The sequence below is a fragment of the Calypte anna genome, chromosome 1, assembly GCF_003957555.1.
Source record: "Calypte anna isolate BGI_N300 chromosome 1, bCalAnn1_v1.p, whole genome shotgun sequence".
Lineage (NCBI taxonomy): Eukaryota > Metazoa > Chordata > Aves > Apodiformes > Trochilidae > Calypte > Calypte anna.
In genome coordinates this window covers 47,575,724-47,599,648 of record NC_044244.1, presented here as the reverse complement: position 1 = coordinate 47,599,648, position 23,925 = coordinate 47,575,724, and the positions used below count along the sequence as shown (strand labels likewise).

Genomic DNA, 23,925 nt, shown 5'->3' with positions numbered 1-23,925 from the left:
TTGAAGGCTTTTGTTCTGTCTGGAAATTTTTCATGTTTTTCTGACACTCTTGAGGTTGAGTCAAAGCTGAGATCCACAGCTCTTCTTTCTCCCTGCCTCCTCTAGAATGGAGTAGCATGATCCAGCCTAAATTAGGCATAATTTTGTTCTACCCCTGTGAAAAAAGATAGTCATCAGGTTTAGCTTACTATTGAGGGAAGGTAGTGCTACAAATTCCTAAGTTTCTACTTCTGATTAGAATATGCACTGTTAAGAAAAGGAACTAGCTGTTCCTCTACCTTTATAAAATGCCTGCTGTAGCAAAACCCTGAACTTGATCTGGAAATTTCTGTGCTGTTGTAATAATGGTAGTAATAATAATAGTAATAGTGCTGGGAATGAAATTCTAAAACTGTGTCTCAGAGGGCTTGAACTGATTTGAGGTTTCAGGTGGAAACCAGTTGAAGCTGGATTGTATAAAATGGTTTCAGACCCACAATCATCCTAGCTTTTACCAAGTTTCTTACAGGTTCATAACTATTTAAATTCAGTGGTTTACATAAAATAGAGAGTGTGCCAGATCTCTCCAAAGAAGTCCTGAGGCAGGTGGCCTCATCCTATAAATTCCCAGTCCAGCAGAGTTATTTTCCACTGTAGAGTCACCCCATTTAATCTGAGGGTAATATTTTAGACTTACATAATCGGGATATTTGTTGTTGACTTCAGCAGGTTTGGGTTTTAAGTCCTGAAGATATAAATCTTTCCTACCCACTCAAGAGGGCAGAAGGTCTGTTGCTACTTGTTATCCTTATGTAGAGTGGTGGGAAATGTCCTCTCAGATAGATGAGATGCTCAGCTTCCTATATATGAGTTGTGCTGCGTGGGCAGTGCAATAGACTCAGCATTAATATTTACCAGACCAACTTACCAGTAACCTACAGAGGTTACACTGCTTTTTCTTGTGTCAGAAACAGAGGAGGTAACAGCAGAAGAAGCCAACACAGCTTTTTTTTTTGCTTTTTTTTTTTTCTTCTTTCCTTTTAGTTGACCTTTAGACCAAGAATGTGCTATCTTTGGTAACAAAGTATAGGCCAACTTCCAAGTAATCATCTATTCATCTGAATATTTAATAAGAGGTGTCACCTATTAGAAGGCTTGGCATACCTCTTTGAGGTCATGCTGTGTTTTGCTCTCTTTGCCTGACATAGCTGGAACATCTAACTGTAGATAGAGACTTGCCTGCAAAGGCTTTGAACAGTTATGTGGAGGACATGAAATAGATACAAGAGTTTCATTTAATTGCAGGGTATGTACGTATGCTGAGCAGCAAGGCTGGAGAAACAACACAGACCAACATGGTACATCAGATTTTCATCTGTCTGATAGACAAAGCTGAAATTTTGGAGTCAGACTTTTTATTATTTGCTTACTCTCAGTCTAAATAGTGCCAAAAGATGTAGGCAAGTGGAATATAAGCTCTGAAGCTCTCCCAAATTGATTTTGCCTGTGGTGAGTAGCTAAGGAGATCTGTAACTGTGGGAGAGTGAGGTTTAGTTTTCCCACACCCAGTGCAGGAGTTCACTTGTCTGCCACAAAACCTGTGGTTCACTTCCTATGTGTGATGTGTTTGACACCCTAGGAGGCTACTTAGATAACCAAGGAAAAGAGAGTGATGTTCCAGCCCAGTTAGGGCGAACAAACTGAGTGTATGAGGATTGAGAGAATGGCGAGATGAACAGTGTAGTCAGAAGAGCCTATTTTTTTCAGGGGCACAAACAGCATTTGTCCAGCTTCCACCATCTTTTCTATGACTGAATTTCTCATGGAAAGTCAATGGCAGTTAGGGTGACTATGTCAAATAATTTTAATAAATGATCCTGCTATTGGTTTGCTCACAGTATGGTCATTAGCCCATTAATTAACATAGCCAACCCAAACCTACATTTTCAGCCTACTCTTCTGTCAGTATGTGGTGGCTACTCTGGTCCATTCCAGCAAAGCTGGTATTTTTGTGGCAAGCAAAACAAGCTATAGAAGTACAACCTGGAAGTATCATTAATGTAACTATAAAGAAAATATGATATAGATCTATAAAATACTGCTATTAGTTGTTATGTTGTTATTTCCAGGTTACTGGGAATGTTTCATGCATCTGTGCTGGAGAAAAGAATTGAATACTTAAGGTGATCCTAAGAGGTGGAGCCCATATCTGGTGTACTTGCTCTCTGTAGGAAAGCACTGTGATGTGCAGTAAGGCAGTGGATATACTTAAAAGGATACTGAGAAAGATTGTTATCTTTCTTAACAGATGATCTGTGTGATAAGTGTCCAAGAACAAGAAATAAGTATCTGTTTTCATTTGACATATTTAATGGCTACCATTTGGTGGGAGTTTTTTCTTTAGGCTATATTTCTCTTTCCTTTTTGAGTTTTCTGAACAACCAGTGGTTCTAATAACTACTCTTAAAGAGGCTTTTAAAAGCAGTTGTTGTCCTTGCTGTGTAGGAGTGTTCTGAGTGGGTACAGTGAGCAGGAAAAGCTACTTCATCCTCCTGTCTTATTGAAAAGACAAACCTTGAGCCATAGGCACTGGGAATCAACTCTGTCATGGCCATTATCCATCTGCCACAGGCTAAGAGCAGAATGCTTTCTCTTGTGCCCTTATATTTAAAGTTCAGAGCTAAAAAGATAGTAGGCTTGCAGCCAGAACATCTTACTAACAAGTAGTCTTTCTGTGGCTAGTTTACTTATGCAGTTTTATTCCAGAGAGAGTATTTTTCTTCTGCAAATTAAAGACTCCATTGGTTTATTATTGTATTCATATGCTTTCTGTTCTAGATCTAAATGAAATGTTGATCCCCCTTCAAATTGCTTGCAAATGTCAGGAAGAATTTTTCTTTGCCAACCTTGTGTCTCACCTCTAGTGCTTTTAATTTGCCTCCTTCTTTTCTTCCCCTTACTGTGATCCTTCATGGCTGTGCTGCTCACAGTTCTCAGCCTCTTTGAGATGCTGTTTCTACAAAGAAAAGGTTGCAAGCTCTTGAAGTGAAGCATGAAAGTAGCAAATTAAATCCTTCAGTGCACAGAGGCCAAGAAAAGTTGTGTGGGATGAAAATGTTGTCCTAGGGCTGGCAAGTGGCTCAGCTGTGTTGAGTTATTAATTTCAATTTTTAAATTTAATTTTATTTTAATTTTTTAAATTAGAAACTTGGATTATTCAATCTCTGATGATTCTGTACTTTCACCCTTTAAGAAAAAGACAAAAGCAGTGACAGAACGAAGTGATGGGAGAAGCTAGGACCCAAAGACTCAAATTCATGACTTAATCAGAATGGTTTAGTTGCTTTTAATAGTAAAATATGCCTTGAAATAGAAGCTTTAACTGAGCTTATTTTTACTTGGTGCAGAGCTCTTTTTTTCACCTAAATATGCACTGCTGTACTGTACAGCTAATTTAAATGGGTGACTACATGGGGAAGGGTGACCTCTTAACTGTTCTGTATCAGAACATTTCTGGAAGCAAAGTAAAATAATGTCCTGACAGACCCTGACATGTGTTAACTTCCTATTTCACTTTCCCTGCACAAAAAGTTAAGAGGAATGCAGGCCTTTCCCTTTATCTCACCCAGTAATAATACACCTCAGCAAATATTTGAATGGGCCATAGGATTACTAGGATTTTGTAATGTCTTGCTTTCCTTTTCAAGTAGGCTGAAACTAAATGTAATCATCTGTTGGGTTAGAGGAGCACAATGGGTTCTCAGCTGTAGGCTTTCATCACAGTGTCAATGCTGTGTGATTTGGCTGGGCAGAGCTCCCGGTTCACAAAAATTTTGTAGGTGTCAGATGTTTGGCACTCAAAGCGGAGCACTGAGAACCACTGTCATACTTGTGTCTCCCTGCTTTCTAGCCTTTCAGTTTTAGAATACTGTCACATTTTAAGCATGTTATGTTTGGGGGAGCCTAATGAAAAGCTGCTTGGCTAGGTCCAGTTCAGTTCCATGGGCTTGAGCCGTAGTCTGCTCAAACGTTGTTGTGTGCATCTTGGCAGGATCGTAGTGGAAGTCTGGAAGAATGCTTGCTCAGCCATGGAGTTGGACTTCTATGGTCTTGGCATTTTCTAGGAGCACCCTGACAGTGTGGTGTGGCTGCTGCCTTCACTATGACAGTTTTTGTCTTGTATGACTATTCATTTCTGTAAAAGAAAAACAAACCAAGTTTGGAGCTCTGTGTCTCAACTCGATAGTTTGTTTTCTAAAAAGCATTTTGAGCAGTCACTTCAGCCATGGTTATTGTGCTCTGATCAGCTGTTTTTTGTAAGTTTTCAGTCACAGCATCCTATATTCAATAGCCCCTTTGTTTTCCTATCCCTAATGCTCTGTTGCAGGCTGTCCTACCAGAGAAATGATGATGATGAGGAAGAAGCTGCCAGAGAACGTCGCCGACGGGCTCGACAGGAGAGGCTTCGGCAAAAGGAAGAAGGAGATCTATCAGGAGAAGTAACAGAGAAATCAGAAGTTAATGCCCAAAACAGGTAAACATCTGATGTTGCTTGCTGAGACATTAACAGGAAATTTGTCCAGAATGGAGAAGTTTTCTTGAAGATAAAAATAAAAGCTTATGGGTTGAGGCACCACTTGTCACAAGCTGTATGGACAGAGCTGCCCTTCCAGTTTTCTGTCATTTATTCAGTTTCACACAGTCACAAATAAAATATGCAGATTTCCAGTAGCCATAACACAATTGATAGAACAGACCAGAAATATGCATTGTGTTATCAAGCAAATAGATTACAAGTATACTTCTGTTAAAGGCAAAGCGAATTATAAAGGTATGAAAACAGCAGTGTTTCTGATTGTAAATTGTAATCCTTTTCCACAATAAAGGAAGAAAAAAAAAAAGGTAGGGAGAAGAAACCTGTACACAGAAGAATTAAACAGCTGAATACTGAAGAAGTAAAAGAAACTTCGGGGACTGAGACTGAGATCCAGTCCTGATACCTGCAGGTGTTGAATAGAATGTCTTAGGCACTCAACTCACTCCATTTTCTAACAGGCTATTTTCCCTGTACAGACAATCAAAACCTTACTGCACCTGTAATTGCCAGGCTATCCCATTATGGACCCTACCTGTGGATCTTGTTGCTGAAAGGAGTAGTTTCTTGTTTCTGAAGAAGTTTGTTGAAGTTAGAAAGTATCTTGCTTGTGTAGCATCTTCAAAATTTTGTTTGGTAGGAAGACTTCATAAGACACATACGTCTCAGGCCAAGCTGAAGGGGGCCCTAAAGCAAGCTAAAGTCTTCTAAATATTATGATGCAAGTTGCAGAGGGAGAGGATGAATTTTTTCAGGGCTGTTCATATTTCAGCTTCTCCAAGTGTCAGGGACCGTTCCAGTGCCTACTGAGGTCAGTAAGACTCCTGGCATCTTCAGTGGCTATGGGAGCTTGCCTAGAATGGAACCTTTCCAGGCTCTGACATTGTGAAACACAGCATTCCTATACATCCAGAAATGCCAAAATTTAATCCCCAGAATAATTTTGCTAAATTTTGAAGCATGCAACCCGCTGTGTTTTCAAACCATAGAATGATGTTACAGCAAGCTTTTTGTTTTCTAAAACCAGCTAACTGCCTACATTGTTAGAAAGGCTGGGGTTTTTTATGTTGGGTTTTTGTTTGGTTTTTTATTTTTGTTTTTTTAATGTCAAATTGTCACTTCTGTGTAGTGAGGAAACCAAGCGTACTACAACCACAAGGGGAGAAGATGACGAGGCTGCGTTACTGGAGAGGCTGGCAAGACGGGAGGAGAGACGCCAAAAACGTCTACAAGAAGCCCTGGAACGTCAAAAGGAATTTGACCCCACGATCACAGATGGGAGCTTGTCACTGCCCAGCAGGAGAGAAGTAAACAATGTGGAAGAAAACGAGACCACTGGGAAAGAAGAAAAGGCTGAAACACGCCGAGGACGCTATGAGATTGAGGAAACGGAAACGGTTACCAAGTCCTACCAAAGGAACAACTGGAGGCAAGATGGGGAAGAAGGGGAAAAAAAAGAAGAAAAAGACAAGGAGGACAAACCAAAGGAGGTCCCCGTAGAGGAAAATCAGGTAGATGTGATAGTAGAGAAATCCACAGATAAAGAAGAGGTTGTAGAAACAAAAAAATTAGCTATAAATGCAGAGGAACACAAAGCAGAGAATGGCACAAATGCTGAGCCAGAAGGGGAGCAGGGTATAACTAATGCTGTAGATAAAGAGAAGTTTGGAGATGAGGAAAAGGCTGAGGAAGAAAGGCAGAAAACAGAAGAAAGGGAGAAACTTGAGGCAGAAGAAAGGGAGAGGTTAAAAGCAGAGGCAGAAAAGAAGGCAGCTGAGGAAAAACAGAAAGCAGAGGAGGAAGAGAGGGCTAAAGCAGAAGAGGAAAAGAGGGCAGCTGAGGAAAGAGCAAAGGCTAAGGCAGAAGAGGAGAAGAGGGAAGCTGAGGAAAGAGAGAGGGCAAAGGCAGAAGAGGAGAAGAGGGAAGCTGAGGAAAGAGAGAGGGCAAAGGCAGAGGAGGAGAAGAGGGCAGCTGAAGAGAGAGCAAAGGCTAAGGCAGAAGAGGAGAAGAGGGCAGCTGAGGAAAGAGCAAAGGCTAGGGCAGAAGAGGAAAAGAGGGCAGCTGAAGAAAAGGCTAAGCTAGAAGCAGAGAAATTAAAAGAAAAACAAAAGATGGAAGAACATAAAATAGAAGATAAACAGGTAAACCAGAAGAAAGTACAAGAGGAAAAACCTCAAGCAGCTTTCCTAATAAGACAGGTACAGTAAACATTTTGCACCAAATATGACACCTGTGATTTATGAGGAACGTAATGCAAGAAAAAAAAAAGATTGGATTGGAATCACCTCACATTTTATTCCTGCATTGCAATGACTAATACTCATGCCTCTCTCCTGCTTTCTCCTTTTAAAAATAAAGCTCCTTACTTCTGCTTACCAATAATGCAGTGCACAGCATGGCTGACCTCACTCCATCACTTGAAGGAAACCTTGCATGTTCAAACCACTGTATGGTTTTTGCTGCCATAAGCTGGGCTAATGCAGTAACACAGGAGGTGGAGGCAGACACATCTTGTCACAAAATATTATGAGCACCTGGTAAACTGTGTGAGGAATACATGTGTTAAATGCAATCACAAGAGAGGGCTCTTTGCTGGGACATGTAAGCATGATGCCACACAAGAGGAAAAGGAATGTGGGAACATTTGGAGAGGGTGGAAGGGAGCACAGCTGCACATGGAGATGTGAGCACAAGCAGCGTATGATGGAGATGTGGCTGTACACAGGATTGGTATGTGAACACAGTGTGGAGAAATAAAAATGCAAAAAGATGCAATGTTTTCATATTAAAAAAAATTGTTAAAAACCCAACAACAAAGGGGGAAGAAATAGAGTTTAAAGTGGAACTTAAAAAAGAAAAGTTACCAGATGAGAAGCTCAAGCCTACCTCCAAAAAAGATCAGGTAATTTGTAAACCATTGCTCTAGATGTAGAAAAACTCAAGAAAATAAACGAGATCTCTAATTCAAAGTTGCATATTCACCAAAGTCCTTAAGCATGTGCTTCACTTCAAGAACATGGTTAATCCTGCTGAAATAAATGGGGATGAAGCTACTGATATGCTTAAAATGAAGTAAATACTTAAATATTTTGTTCCTATGGGGCTTCAGAACCAAGTCCTGTTTGTCTTAGAACAAATATTTCAGGAAACTCAGTTTGGTCAATAATATAAGTGTGGTTTGCACCCTAGGGAGAAATTTCTCAGGACTGTATCGACTAATCATTCTTCCCTGGTTTCCTCCCACTTAACTGTGAACTTTTCCCCTATAACTGTGACCTAATCTTAAAATAATAATAATCTAGATCCTTTGGCCACCCGACTGCCTTAACTAATTTTTTCTCTCAGAGTACAATGCCCCATGATAAAAACTATGCATACCCAAGATTCTTCTTTTGTTTTAAAGAGAAAATCTTCAAAATTTACTGCATTGCATTTCCACTGTAAACACAGGAGCTGGTGCCATGGTGTTTTACTGTATGGTAAGTAACTAAGATTTGGAGACCATTTACTCTTCAGGTTACAACTATATTCAGGGAACCATGTTCAGTGTTGTGTAGAAACTGTGCAGCAGGTATCAAAATAGCCCCTGGTTATAACTGGATATCTGGACTGGTCAGAGACTTGGCAGTTTGGACCCATTTAGATTCAGCCAAGTCGGTGTGGCTTTAAGGGAACCAATGCACAGAGTTCTGGTAACAGGCAGCTTGCTGCCTGTCCAACTGCTCAGGATCATTGAAGGCTGTAGAGGGTCTGGTACAGGGTCCTTAGTTGTTGTATTAATTTAAATCATGCTGTAGATGCTTAGCTCACCCTTAGAGAATGATGATGGCAAAGCATGCCACAAATTATTATGTCCAGTTACCTGGCTTGATCATCCAAGGTATATTTTAAGCAAGGAACATAGAAGACTGGAGAAGCAAATGGGGTGATGAGTTGGTTAGAAGAAAGGTTCCTAATCAACAGAGAGAGAGACTGGTAATACTAGTTATTCTAGAAAGGAGAATTAAATGAGGCTTCATGGAGATGCTTCAGAATAGTGCCCTAGAAAAACTAAACAATCACCCTACTCTAAATTAACCCAACAGTGAAAGCAAAGAGCTGCTCATAAAATAAGGGATTAATTGTATCAAGGCAATCCATTTGTAGTATTCTCTGTTGCACACAATCTTTGAATATTAGAAATGAATGTGAAAAGAAGACCATAACTGACCACATATATTGATTTGGAGGAGGACTTGATACACAATTGTCTTGTGTTTATATAGAGGTCAGTTAACTCTCGTGGGAGCTGTCATCATGCTTTTAAAGCGTAGCCACAAGGCAAGGTTATTCCAGAAAACTGCTATGACTTTTCAAAGTGACTTGTGGTATTAGTGCTTCCAGTTTTGGATTCTCGAGCTGGGACAATTTGAACAGACCCCCAGTTACAGTGTAATGCTGAATACCCATCCACTGAAAGTGCATGTTTTCCATTTTTATCAAGCTGAGCATTCAAAGATTTTGCTCAGTTTTGAAATATCAGTTGTTGCTTCTTGGCTTGTGAAGAAAAATTGACTACTTCGGACTCTAAAACAAGTCAAGATCAGGCTTCCATCTCCAGTCCTCCTGCTTCAGGGACATACAAATTCAGTGAGGCCAACCTCTGAGTACATTTTAGAGGATGGCATTATATTATAAGCACCATCCTGAAGATATGCAGGGTAACTACAACATCAGATTTTGCTTTTGCTGTTGTGCAATGCAAAGCACATGTCTTTTCTTAATGTGACCACTCTCTGGCTCTCAAAGTTCAGCTTTCGACCAAATTAGCAAGAAAAATCCATCTCCTTTTCTGAACTGCCCCACAATTTTTGGTTCTCAAAAGTGGCCTGGAAAGTTCATAAGAGCAAACTTTCTCATGATGTGAGACTCCTGGTATTTCCTGCTTCCAGTTTGGCTAGACATGCTGCAACAGTTGCTTTTCTCATGGTATTTGGGTATGGTAGTTGGCTCTAAATGGAAGCCCTAGACGCAGATGCCCACAGCTTTTAAGTCACAAAGTAACTGAGTCCAGATAAGGAATCAAACCTGCCAAATGTCCTCAACCTTCATAACTGATTCACTGTGGTCTGAAGGTGTTCACCCTCTAGATTTAGAAATGTCAACTCTTAAATATTAGCATAACATCCTAACAGGGAATAAGCATTGTAGAGAAAGGTGAAAACATAAATAAGCTGGAAATTAGCTGAGCATGCTTTTGGTACAGTTCTATCTTGACTTGATGGTCAAGATGTATGAGAGCTTGTAAACAGTGTTCAGTTCAGGTAACACCACCTGTCTACTCCACCTGGAGTTGGTGTAGTCCTTTTTAATGAATTCAGCAGAAGCTGAAATAGCCTGCAATTTAGGCAAGCAAGGAGACTAAAGAAAGTACTTTTTCTGTGGCCTGCATTTGGAATGGGACATAATGGTTTCTACTTCTGAGCTAATTGAGCTCTTTTGTCATCAAAATTAGTAGGAGAAGGATTGGACCCAAAAGCAATGAAATGTTTCTCTGATAGCTTGTTTTATCATCTTTTTGAATAAAGAGGCCAAGCACTATTAATGGTTTTCTCAAATGCAGACACATTACCATAAATCTTACTGGCTTTTGAAATGCTATTTCCTAGCCCATTAATTTTTAAACTATATTGTTTTAATATCAGTTTTCTCAGTTATTTCAATTAAGATGTAACAAATATGACCCTCCCTAGTGTACTTCAATACATCAGGCAGCTAGAAGCATTGGCTTTTAAATGAGACTTTCTCGATGAAAATCTTAGCAAAGGAAATCTTATGCTCTCAAAATCCCAACACAGACATCCTGATGTGAAATCTTGTAACAATGAACACTGCTGATTTCAGTATCCCACTGAATGGGACTGAAGGGTTAGCAGAATGCTAGCAGGCAGGAATGATTTTCACTGTGAACATGATCACTAGCTACAATCCTGCCCAGATTTGGGGGCACCCAAAAGATGTTACTGTCTGTTGGCATTCATTAGGCTCAATGAATAGTTCCAGTTGTCTCAGCTCAGCTCCTAGAAAACAGAAAACTATTCCTTGAGGCTGCTAGTAATAATGGCTTTGTTTGCTAGCAGTTGCAACATCATGACCAAAGAATGCACAGTTGTGGATACTGAACTCCCTTCTTGTCTGTCAGGGCCTTTCTGCCAGCTTGTGGCTGAAACCCTTTGGCAGGAGGGGATGGGGAAAGTCTGCATTGCTGCTCTCTGCTCTCAGGACAGAGCAAGTGCCTTTGAGGGTTGTGTCCAACATCCCTCACTAGCATCAAATTTACTCAAGCTCTCTAACCACCTCACACTCAACTGCAGTATATTGAGTACATTGTCCCTCTTACCACTTTCTGTAAGCAAACAAACTGGCCTCAGGTAAAATCAGAGGCTAACTTTGGGACTTCACCCAGTAGCTTAATACACCACCTCAGGGAGGACCTGATGTTGAAGACACTGAACTCATCCTTTATTTATAAAGTTATTCTGTCTCCAGAAGTTCTTTTATGAGGAAGGCTACAAATTTGATTTGAGGATGTGTGTATGTATTTTGAGGAACAGCTTGGGACTCCACAGAAGTATCTGTGGGCAGATAGGACTGTTGTATAAGTTCTTTTTCTTTCTAGTTAGCAAATAAGATGACAAGAGGCTTCCAAGATACAAAAGTATGTTTTTTTCAAGATCTGTACATGAATTTTTCACAAACTGTATTTCTTGCTAGGATCTTCCTCCAACTTGGAAGATTTGGAAAAAGAAAAATTAACAAAAAATGTATTTTGGAGGTAAAAGTTTCATTTGCTGCTGTTGAAAGTTAATTTAGGGTGGTAGTCTAACTGCTGAGTAGGAATAATTCACCCTGAGGATATGGAACTTAAATCAGTCCATTTTCTCCTCTTGCCAGCATCTAGCCATGACTCAGCATTGTGTCAGTCCATCTGCAGTACTGATAAATATTTCAAGCTGATAAGCCTGAAAGAATACTGGAGAGTAAAATCCATGCATTAAATATACTTTATTATTATTAATAATAATTTAAAAAAACTTTGTATTTTTGTTCAAATCTTTATAGAGAGGACATTTGCTTCTTCATAGGATTGAATATCAATGTCTGATAACACTATCCATGACTAAACCCTTGTAGGACTGTGCTTTTTGTCAGAGTAAATTTTCCTCTGATATAATTTTATGTGTTGGCCATTATTCTTGCAATACTGAAGTATCCATCTCCTATGACACTGGAAAGAGCGTGAACTTTGTTGAGCAAACTTGTTGATCAGCAAAGCTTATGTGTTATTTTTGCTGCTCCAGCACCTGAAAGCTTGTGCCAAGAATATATCAACTAGCCTAGTCCCAAAGAGTTTGAAACCCAGAATCTTAGTAGGAAGCAGGTAAATGGTGCTGCAGTGGGAGGGATGAGGGTCTGGTTGTCTAAGTGAGGTGCAACTACAGACTGAAGCAATGGGATAGCATAGTCCCATGGCAACAACAAACCTTCACAGAGGACTCATAATTTTATTCAAGTTGTTTTCATCTTTAATTAAGATCACCACTGTAGACTGGTGGTTGGTCACATTTTGGAGCTTTACAGACTACTTCTGCCATAAAGCGCATAAGCATATTGAAGAGAGACTTTTGCTTAATTAACCATTAATACCAAGAAATCTGCATTCTTTACCTGTTATTTAGAATGCCTAATTGTGACTTCTTTCTTTGTTTTTTGTTTTTTTTGTTTGTTCGTTTCTTGGTTTTGTCCTGTGATTTATGATATCTCCTGAGCAGGTAAAAGATGACAAGGACAAAGGAAAAGCACCCAAAGATGAAGTGAAAAGTATCTGGGATCGTAAGAAGGGGGTTCCTGAACAAAAGGCACAGAATGGAGAGCGTGAATTCACTGCTCCAAAACTTAAATCTACTGAGAATACTTTTGGGTAAGTTCCAAGTAAGCATTAGGCTTGCTGATGTTAGATCAGAGCTGGGGCCATCTCTGGGTCTCTGCCTACTATCCTTGTGGGAGCTGAATAGAAGCCTTGGGTTGGCAACACTATCAGAGGCTTCATCATTCATTGAGTTGCAGGTAGGAATTAGAGCTCTTGGCCTATTTTCTGACAGACTGCCCTACAGCTGCTGCAGTAACAAAATGAAGGACAGAAATGGATAGCCTTGCCCTCTCTGTAGAGAAAAATGCCTTATTTTAGCCAGGCTTGGGTATTCCTTACTTGGTGGATATTTATTTCTAAGACCTGCACAGAGGCCAGTAATGATAACAGCCCAGATTTTGTGTTCTCTAATTTTCCAAGTCGGATCTCAACCTTTCCTGAAGTGACCCATTTCCAATTACCCACCTGCTTTTAATCAGACTCAGAGTATCTGAGTATTGAGTGCAATCCAGCTGGTGAATCTTGAAAGAGCTTTTCTCAAGATTTCAAGGCAAACCTTGAAATTATTGGCTTCTTTATAAAAGTGATTTTTCAGCTAGGTGAAAACATCTCTGAACCAAAATGTGCATTTTTTTAAAAAAAATATTTTTTTTTATAAGCTGTATCACAATTCAATTTTTATATTTCTTTTCAAGAAAATACTTGCTCTATGGTTATATTGGGAAACTCAATTTAAGTAATAAATTTCTAGTGAACAGTTTATTAAAATAGGATTCTGCCTGCTAAAAGGCAGAGTAGAAGTTCTTCCTTTTAGCAGGAATGAATAAGTCAGAAATCTAAATATTTTTTTCCTTCTGCCCCTCTCTTCCTCTTTTATATTGACATAGGCAAAGAAAAGGTTAAGCTCTCCAGGCACCTTGAGAAAACTGTGTTTGGCAGATGGGATTTGCTGTTGTATCTCAGAATTCCCCTCATGATTCTTCCGGGAAAAACAAACTTTCTCAAAATAAAATGCAGTTCAAAAGTCTCTGGAGACACTCTGACCTAAGGCCAAAAGACAGACAGAGATGGGCAGAGACAGCAGGAAATCGGCTTGCTCAGAACTGGCTTGCTTCATGACTTGGGTCACATCATCAATAACATGAGAATGGCTTTCTAAAAATATTTTTGTTGTGTTTTAATTTGCTTTACTTCCTGTGGGAGACAGGCCTTAGTGGCAACATGCAGATGTGAGTTTCCATTCCTTTTTTTTTTTTTTTTCTCTTTTTCTTCTACTATTTCCCAAATGTGAGAAGAAGCCTCTTTTATAGTCTTCTAGCAGCTGAGTAGAAGACTTGAGTTGGCAATATCAGCAAAAAACAGTGTTCATTGGGTTGTTAGGTTTGAATTAAGGCTCTTGAGCCCTTTTACAACCAACAGCCCCCACAGTGCAGGGCTTTGTTTTGACCTATCTTTCTTTTTGTTTTTACATTAATATAGGAGGTATTACTTAGGAAGTGTATTAACTTGGCTAACTCAGTGGTGAGGACTAGAATAAAAAGGCTAAAGAAAAATCTTACTGTGTCCTGTTTGTCTACATCAGTCAGTAAGAGAAATACAGAATTTTATGGCTTCCCCTTCCCCTCTCCCACCTGCCTTCCTCCCTATTTTCACACAAGACTGCAAAAGTCCTAAATATGATGTAACATGTTTTTTCCCATTATTCTGATGGTTTTGGCTTCCACAAACCACTTATTTCCTTTTCCTCCTTGTCTGAAAGCTGGCAAACTGTATTTCTTAGCACCAAGGAGGTGCTTATGAAACTTGTCCTCCACCCAGCATCTCAGTACGAATTTCCCTGTGTCAGCAGCAGGGAACAGAGATTCCCAGAATCTGTTGTAAACAGAGAAATTTGAGATGTGGAGGAATATAAGGAGAATTACTACCAGTTTATTGTTTGCTGTTTCAAATTATGCTTTACCAATGGGGGAAGTCCTGTATGCTGCATGAGAATAGAATAAAATAGAAACTTTAAATGTCCTTCTTTGTAAGGAAGACAAAATAGGCACCTGAGGTCTCCAACTAGAAATATTAAAACTAGATTGAACCTTTGGCTTTTTTGAGTTGAAAGCTAAAAGTAGCTTTGATTGAGGCTATCTGCACTGAAGTCACTGAGGACTAACCTTTATTCTGTGCTGATATAAACCAGAGTGGCTATTTATTGAGGGAATCTTTGCAAATGTTGTATTCTTAGTTCTCATAATTCTGAGGGCAGAGTAATTGCCCTTGCCAGGGGTATCATTATATCTATCAGAAGCAACCTCTTCCACCTGCTTTGGGCCTGAAGCTTTCAGGTCTGGATGGGCTGGCAGTACAGACTTCAGATGCCAAAACCAACCAACCAAACAAACAAAAAATTGTGAGGTTCTTGGGATACTTGTTACAGAGGCTACAACCTTACGTTGAAACAGGAAAGCCTTAAAAGAGCCAGGGATTTCTCATGGTCTGTGCAGGATACATGTTTTGAATCCTTAGAAATACTGAATACCTTATAGAGGCTTGTGGAAGCTTCTGGGTTCTCAGTTCTTCTGCACACTGAATCAGAGGTATTTCAAGCCAGACACCCAAAATCATCTCACACCTCAGATATCAGTCCTCTTTTTTTTTTTTTTTTTTTTGGGTGGGCTAAATGAAATTTCAAATAATGTTTCCAATGTTTACTCCCAGTGCTTTAGTTAATTGTATTTTTCATTTAAAAAACATAATTTATTTAACTAGTCATCAAAGACTGATGCAAACTCTTGTTTGTGACCACTTAAACTGACCTGATGCTCATGGTGGAGAGTGATTTCGTGGTTCTGTTTTCAAGGTTTAAGTGATTGGACTGGGTTGATTCACCAGATTATAAAAGTATATCATATTTGTCCTTCATATTCCCATGTCTAATCTAATTATTTCTACTAGTTATTGTTGGGACGTTTGATTTGTACTGCTTTCTGGTATTATACTCTGCGACACTCTAGCTGCATTAATAAAGTCATTAATATCCATCTTTTGATGGATATCCAACAGAATGGAGAAGGAAGTTTTTCACAAAAAATCCATAGATAAATTGTCTTTCTATTTCTTGTGAATAGCACACTGGTTTTTGCCACCTATCTTCTTGTCAACAGTAATTTTAAGTGCACTTAGGGAGCAGACATATCTAAACACGAATGGTGGTGGTAATTCTTTATCTAGGTAATGCTGTCTGACTCTGTTGAAAGTATCTACTTCACTAATGCAACTATTTGTTATAGGTTGGGGTTTTTTGTTTTTAATTTAATTTTTATTCTTTCTGTCTCGTACATTATAGCTGGTTGGAAAACTTCTGGTTTTCTCCTTTGGAAATATGCCATTATTAAATAATTTTCAGTAATTTAATAAAAAGTCATATTTTCCCTGGAAAACGTCAGCAAAAGATCTGATGAACCTTTCTGTTCATACAAGCTGGGAGATTTAAAGTTATAGGTATTATGGTGGAGATAGGAATTTTTTTAGGTCTTTTAAAACCAAAGCTTTAAGATTCTCTCCCTTCTCTTTGTTTCCTTTTGTTTTCCACTAGTCAAGTAATTTGTACTGTTGCTGATTATGTGTATCTTTTTTTAAAAAGGGTTTATAAAAAACTTGTGTTTCAAAGCAAAGGATTAGTGCATCTTTTATTACACAGAACATTGTATAATATATTTATTATTAGCTTTGTATGTAAATTTCTCATTTTAAATCAACAAAGAGGAATTAGTTATGGCTTTCCACTGCTCTGTTTTCTGCCTGAAGTACAATATGGTTAGAAAAGTGTTTTCCTTCAGACATAAACTGCAGAGCAGAAGTGTCAAACCATAACAATTTACTGTGTACCATAGAGATGCTGATGAGATACCATACACTGATTTGGGTTGGAGGGGACCTTAAAGGTCATCTAGTTTCAAACTCCCTGGCCATGGCAGGGGCACTTCACACCAGGTTGCTCCAAGTCCCATCCAACCTGGCCTTGAACACTCCCAAGGAGAGGGCAGCCACGACTTCTTTTAACAGCTGTTCCAGCATCTCACCACCCTCACAATAAAAGATTTCTTCCTAAAGCCTAACCTAATTCTACCCTCTTCCAGTCTAAAGACATTACCCCTTGTCCTATTGCTACACATCCTTGTGAAAAGTCCCTCCCCAGCTTTCCTGTAGCCCCACTTCAGGTACTGGAAGGCTTCATTAAGGTCACCCCAGAGCAAAATTACACCCACTCCTGCAAACATGCTTTTAGACAGATGCTTCCTCTAGATGGAGGATCATCTCTTCCTGAAGGTTTGATATATCTTGCTGTAGTTTACATGAGATACTAAATATTTCTACCTCAGATACTGGATTTTCTTAAAAATGGAGGTGTCCTTCGTTCTCAGGTATAGTGGTGCATTTCCTGTCCATACAAGCACATGAGAGACTCCTTCCTCATCATAAGAACATGGGAGGAGTGTTCCATGTAGTATCCCAACTTATTAACTCTGGATAAAAATGTTTGGGGCCTGTCATGGTTTACAAGGAGCAAAAACTCTTATAAGGCAACATTTTTGAGTGCTGCTGGTGAGTGCGTGGCCGCGCTTGGCCCTGGACAGGGAAAGGGAAAACCCCTGGTGCATCACCTTCCATTTCATTTCTTTCCCAGCCGCTCCAGCTTGAAAGGGACCGCACGGAATGAGAGCGAGGAGCTTGAGAAGCTGAAGGAGAAGCAGCAGGAGGCAGCGGCAGAGCTGGATGAACTGAAGAAAAGGCGGGAGGAGCGCCGGAAAATCCTGGAGGAAGAGGAACAGAAGAAGAAACAGGAGGAGGCTGAGAGAAAAGCCAGAGAGGAAGTAAGTGTAAAATATGAAGTACTGGACTTCTTTTTTTTTAATTCTCTTGTTACTACCTAACTTCCACTGGCCTTGCAGTAGCTGATAACAACTTTACAGTGCATCATAACAGGCACTTTTTAGGCAAAAAAGTTGGTGAGTCTGGAAGTTGGTGGGGCTGTGTTTAACAAAAGGGCAGAATGAGGCCACTGGAGAATGGCTCATAGGAGGGGAATGGGCATGGAATGGGGAAGGCAAGATCAAGCCCAAGCATGCTGGCCAAAGCACGCTGCTTATTCTTGGATCTGACACTGCTATGTGGGGAACTGCTGTGACTTTGCTTCAAATTGCACCTATTACCTGGTCCCTCTGGGCCATGTGCTCTTCTGGGCTTCCCTGTTTCTTAATGTCTTTCAGGAGATTGTATATCAACAGACCTTAATTTCAAATATGCTACACAGCATTAAAATCACCCTGTTTTATAACATTCAGATTTAAGTCTAGGCATAGTATATTTGATACCAAGTGATCACATCCTATAGATACATTAGTTGAGGATCTGAGGTAAAACACACAGTCATCCAGGGTAGAAAGGAACAGTTCTATCTTCAGGAAAGACAGGACCCTCATAAACGTCTTCATGAGTCAAGATTTCATCTTCAACAGTGGCAAATTTCTTCATGATGATGCAAAATGTTGGGGGCAGTGTAATAGCAACAGAGATCTTAATTTATTCAGGGTATCTTTTTGACATTACAAAAATTGAATTACAGAGCACACATCAAAATTCATCTGCTGCAGATGAGCAGGAATGCTGATGTTATACATAGTTAAAATAGGCTAGATCTCACTAGGAAGATATTCTTGTCTATTTAAATACTGAGTCCCCAAGCACATCTGTTTCCTTGTACTTTCTCTGCCAAGGGACCCTGTGAATGGGATTTCCAAATCTCTGATGCATCATTTAGGAATCTTATTTGTTTGGAAAACAAATGATAGATGATAATAATAATAGCATTTGCCAGATGAATGCAAATTGCTTTGTAATACTCAGGATTTTTACAGTAGAACTCAATACTGAGTTCTCAGTATTAATTAATGCTGAGTTCTCAGATACTGAGAATGGAAAATACCTTGCTGTTTAGACTCTGTTGATCAGCTCTCACAGTGGTTGCTTATGAAGTAAAAAATGTTATCTCTTTGGAGGTAAAACTGTAAGCATTTAATCTTCACTTTTTTTGGCAACTACTGATTTTTCCTTGTTGGACTATTAACCTTGGCAAAGCAAGTGCCAGAGTAGATGGGCAGGAGACCACTACAATTATAATACATAACCATAAAGAGAAACTGAATCTGAGTTTTTTTATAAATGTGTTTTTTTCTCTCTTTACATGGCACTCTATTGCAATGAATCTAGTGACCTCACTGTCAGGAGAGAGTAAAGCAGCACAAACTAGCTGTCTTCTTTGCTTTCTTAACACAAAGATGGATTAGAGATACACTATTATTAGAGATACATTGCTGGATTTCAGATGAGTCACTGAACTCTTTTGACTGCAATAAAAATCTGTTTAAAAAAAATTAGTAAATGTTTACATAACTGAAAAGCCCTGTAATATTAATATAGTTCCTGGAAGAATAAGGCCATTCATATTTTTTTTTTAGGAGGAAAAGAGGAGGATGAAAGAAGAAATTGAAAAGAGAAGGGCTGAAGCTGCTGAAAAACGTCAAAAAATGCCAGAAGATGGTGTATCTGAAGAGAAGAAGCCATTTAAATGCTTCAGTCCTAAAGGTTCATCTCTCAAGGTAACCTCCCCACTTAGATCTATGCAGTACATAAAAGGCAATGGGGGTTGCACCAAGGCAGTGGGGAAATACTTGAAATCAAACCTGGAACAATGCTCTGAATCAGACCTTAGCCTGAAACCTTAAGCTGAAAAACTTCATTTATTGGGACAATTGAAAATTAGAGACCCTTTCTAAAGATAGAATCTACAGTGTTCTTGGTGATGAAAAATATCAAATAAAGGATCTTTACTTCAAGAGAAAATTATTTTGGAAACTTAGAGCCATAATACTGTGTTGATTTCCAAATTAAATTTTTTGTGAACTGGGGTAGATAGAGATCACAAGTGTTCTCTCTCTTTCCACATCCACAAGTACTTTCTTCTTTTGTCTTTATGCATATTCAGCATGATCATCATTAATTGAAACTACCTCATATGGGAGTTCTGGTTTATGTCTAATCTCCCTAGAAATAATATCTGGAAATACTGGGCTGGATTTAATTTTCTTACATGAGAGAAAAAAACCAAACCATTCCATTGCTGAAGGAATTTCTAAGTGGTCTTCTGAGGCCTATATCATATTGGAACTCAGATAAATCAATTAAATGGCCTTTCAGCATGGAAGAGGAATCCTGGCCCCACTGAAATGATATGGAACTTTGTTTTGATATTCAGTCCAATTGTTTTTTCAGCTCAAGCTCAAACTATGGATCTATTAATCGTTTTCAATTCTTTTCTTATTTTGTATCATTAGTCATTTAAGGATCCAAAATATTTGTAAAAAAGGTCTCTTAGTGAGCACTAGGAGACATAAGAACCAGGTGGGAGGTTATCAGATAAAAGCTTATAGAACCATGAAGAGGATCTCCATGGGATTAAGAACTGTATTTGGTGACAAACTGCATTTGGTCCAAATTACATTTCCACTCACAGAGCTGTACTTTAAACCAGTCTGGAGCTTCAACCCTATACTGGTTTGGGTCCAGTTCTAGCAAATACAGTGTATAAATGCTTTCGACTGAACTTGCCTTTGACTTCTCATACATACCTGAACCTGAACTACAAGGACAGAATTAGAATAATATAACAGAATCATAGAATCATCATCTTTAGAAAAGATCTTCAAGATCATCAAGTCCAGCCATCAGTCCTACACCACTGTAACCACCAGATCATCTCTTGAAGTGCCACATCTACCCATTTTTTGAATACCCACAGGGTCAGCAACTCCATCACCTCCCTGGGCAGCCTGTTCCAATGCTTGACCACTCTTTTGGTGACGATTTTTTTCCTAATATCTAACTAATCCAGTTGTAAACAAAGTTTGCCAATTTTTTTGGCTTGCTGCTCTTATTGCTCCTTGTTCTTGTTTTGTTTTTTTTTTTTTGTTTTGTTTTGGTTTTTGGTTTTTTTTTTCAAAACACCATGTGAAAAGCAGACACTGCAAAAGTACAGCTTCTTCCCAGACCTCCTTAGAGGGATTTTTTTTTCTTTCTGTTTATTTGAGATGCCTTTTATGACATACATTTGGAGCTTCAGTTCACAGATGACTCAGAAAAGAGAAGGTCACACTTGAAAACACATAACAGAAAGATACAGATCATAATACTGGGGAGAGTGGGAAAAAACACTGGATTTGGCAGAAGGTTAATAGCTTTCAGGGAACTTTTGGACTGATGCTACACTATTCTATTAAGTGTATTTTTAGAGGAAAACTGGAATTCTCCAAATGTTTTTAAGTATCCAAGGCCCAACTTTTTTTATGATGATAATTTCTGCCAGGTTTTATGGCTTGTTATGTAGAAGTTGTCTGTTACAAAAACTGGTATATACAACTCTGTACACATTTTTTCTCTTCCTCTGTTTTTCTCTCTGAGAAATTGGTGATACTGTATGTATTCCAGTTTGCTTTCTGTGTGTGGCCACAGCAGATATGTAATATTGTTGAGTATCACATCCTAAACCTTTCCTTGGCCTTCTGTGGTCAATAGCCAGGAAAAGAATAATCTCATTTTAATAACCTGATGCCAAATTTGATGTCAAACTCTAATCTTTAGAAGAGAGTGCATTTTGTTGCCTTTTATTTGGACAAACTTCTCAGGCTGGTCTAACCAGGTTGGTACACAGCTTGCTTGTTGCCTGTTGTTCACCACCCAAGTTATCTTTTGACTTGGAAAGCTTCTGGCGTGTATTTTCTCACTTGATTAATGCATCATCTGGTTAAATGTGTAATGAGTCATATGAGAACCCCAAATGCACAAATGTGGGTGTTGGAATTCATAATAAAAATAAGGATCCTTAGTATTAAAGTACTGTAGGATACATAGGTACATCCCAACTTCCCCTAGCTCACAGTCTGTCAAAACATATTTTTCTCTGTCTTTATCCTTCCTGACACAGTAGGTTTTTGGGAAGAAAAAGAAGTTCCTGGTAGTGACTTAGATGAAGAAATTAGGGCATGCTACTTGCCTAGTGAACTAGAAGAAAAAAAGGAAAGAAGTGAAATAAACTTTAAAGGAGTATGGTGTATAGCCATCTTATGGACACTGTATCTATCCATCAGGCAGGGCATGGACTAGCATGACATGCAGATGCAGATTTGAGAGGCCAAGATGTGCAACATATCTCAATGTATTACATGGCTCATGGATGCACAATTATAAGTGTATGTACACCAACACAGACATAATATATGTATTAGCTTATAATTAGAAAGAACTGCTGTGATAATCTACACAGTAACTCCAGTTCTTTTAACTGTTAAATGAAGTATTCTCCTGAAGCCTGAGACACTACTGCAGCAGACCTCCTGCTGCAGCATGGAGGGCATCAGTGACAGCATCAGGGCTGGTCCTTTCTGAGGGGACAGAGCAGAGGAAGCAGGAAAAGTAAATACAGGCCAAATTCATCACTAAGGGACAGAAGCAGCTTGGATTTCCCAGAACTAGTGGACTCTCCGTGGGCAGTAGCAGCAGTACCAAACCTCTGTTCCACCTTTGCCCACTTTTCTGTTTTGCTTTTAATTTTTCTATTATTTTCAATAAGGGTAAAGACAGGAACAACTTCTGGTGCTCTCCCATCTCTCTTTGACTCATTCTTTCACACTTTAGTCCACACAAATGGCACTGCAATAGAAAAATGAGATTTCCTGCATAAGCTTTTTTAGTTATCATTTTGAGGCAATTTTATTTTCTTTGGGAGGGTGTGTTTCTGATTTCTTGTATAACTATTTGCTAGGTTCATCAGGAAGAGGATATTTCAGTGCTAAGTCTCCTCTTGGGGGTGAGATCCACCACTACAGAAATGCAGAAGCTGTTAGGCATTGAGGGGAGGAAGCAATGGCAGGAGGCTTGGAGCCTGAAATATCTCCTGCCTTTGCAGAGAATGTCTCTTGGGGAAGCATGGGCTGATGCAACAACCTGTACTCTCTTCAAGACAATGCTGACTGCTAAGTTAGAAGATAGGACTTTTCAGTGCTTGAGGGCTGTTTTATTTTTTTTTATTTTGTTTTTTTTTTAAATTTCCTTCAAGACTTGTCTTGTCCTATCTCGTTATTTCTCTCAGTACCTGACAGCTGAAGCAGTGACTGAAAAGAGTTAGGCTCCACAAAATCAGTACTGCCTAGATGAACTACTCTTGCAGCAGAGGGAAGACAGAATAATAAGAACAGGATTTGTGAAATTTAGTTTATTCCTCATCTTCATGCTGATAGCAGCACTCTAATCTGGCAGGTATTAACTGGAGTGAATCGGTGCACTCTGCACAGATGCTGCCAACAGCAGGAAAAAGCCTAACAGTGTCAAATGAAGTGAGAGCGTGTGAGCCACTCCAGAGGGATGAGAAGCCACTTTACTTCTAGTGACTACCACTCAGAATGGATTTCCACTTGGTTCTTCCACCTAAGCCTGTTGTTGTCTAATCTAAGCTTTGGTAGTCAATAGAGAAAGCGAGAGCCACTCGTGGTGGATAAGCAATCCCACCTTTCCTAGGGTGAGGTGAATGCCTCTCTACTGACTATAGAAGGAATGAAAATGAGTAATTTTAACCAAATGCTTAACTTTCAAGCAGCTGAAGTTAAGTAGGAGAAATGCAGCCTGAGATCCTATGTTCTTAATGGTCATGATTTAGAGGCTGAGAGGTTGATGCTTCAGAGTAGGTGGGTATTCTGTGTCAGAGGTTTAGTAAAGTACTCCATAGTGACAAAATGTAGTCCAAGCTATTTAACAAGACCTCATTGAAATGAATGTAGGAGAAGGATTATTCTTATTTCTTGGTCTTAAATTGAGGAAATATTTTGCATTTTGTGCTAACCACACATTTGTGCTTTGCCTATTTCTCTTACAGATCTATTTTGTAATAATGTTTACTGTATGTGCCAAACATTTTAAATTCTTTGCATGGCATTTGTGTGGTGTGCAGTGGGTAAATGATCTTTAGATGTTGCTGTGCACTCTAAATGTGTTTGACCTGTATGTTCAATACACTTGTATATACAGGTGTATTTGCTCAAAGTGTATTCAGTGTGTTTCTGTTTCATACATATTGTACATTTAAGGCAAATGCTTTCGAAAAAATGCTCATATAAATGTGCAGAAAATGTGTTATACATCCCCACAAGGCATGTGCTTCCCTGGGAAAAGGACCATGTTTTAGCTTTCTAGCTCTGCTTTCCTGTTTCAATTATTTTCTGGTTTGCTTCCTCACTCCTGTTCTGAAGAATCCCTGACTTATTCCTGATACCACAGCGGGTGCTCTAAGAACTGCTGTTTCCAGTGGGTAAAGAACAACCCCATGTCTTTTTACTACAATCCCAAG

At 39.2% G+C, this 23,925-nt stretch overlaps 1 protein-coding gene across 1 annotated transcript in view; it reads left to right on the top strand.

The window, feature by feature from the left end:
- The window catches only part of CALD1 (caldesmon 1), a 91,181-nt gene that overhangs the window by 56,352 nt on the left and 10,904 nt on the right, over positions 1-23,925 (top strand). Inside the window, exons 2-7 of the mRNA XM_030445684.1 lie at positions 4,367-4,513; positions 5,703-6,771; positions 7,392-7,475; positions 12,385-12,533; positions 17,158-17,344; positions 18,989-19,129. Coding sequence (XP_030301544.1) covers positions 4,367-4,513; positions 5,703-6,771; positions 7,392-7,475; positions 12,385-12,533; positions 17,158-17,344; positions 18,989-19,129 — 1,777 coding nt within the window. The remainder of the gene's footprint in view (positions 1-4,366; positions 4,514-5,702; positions 6,772-7,391; positions 7,476-12,384; positions 12,534-17,157; positions 17,345-18,988; positions 19,130-23,925) is intronic.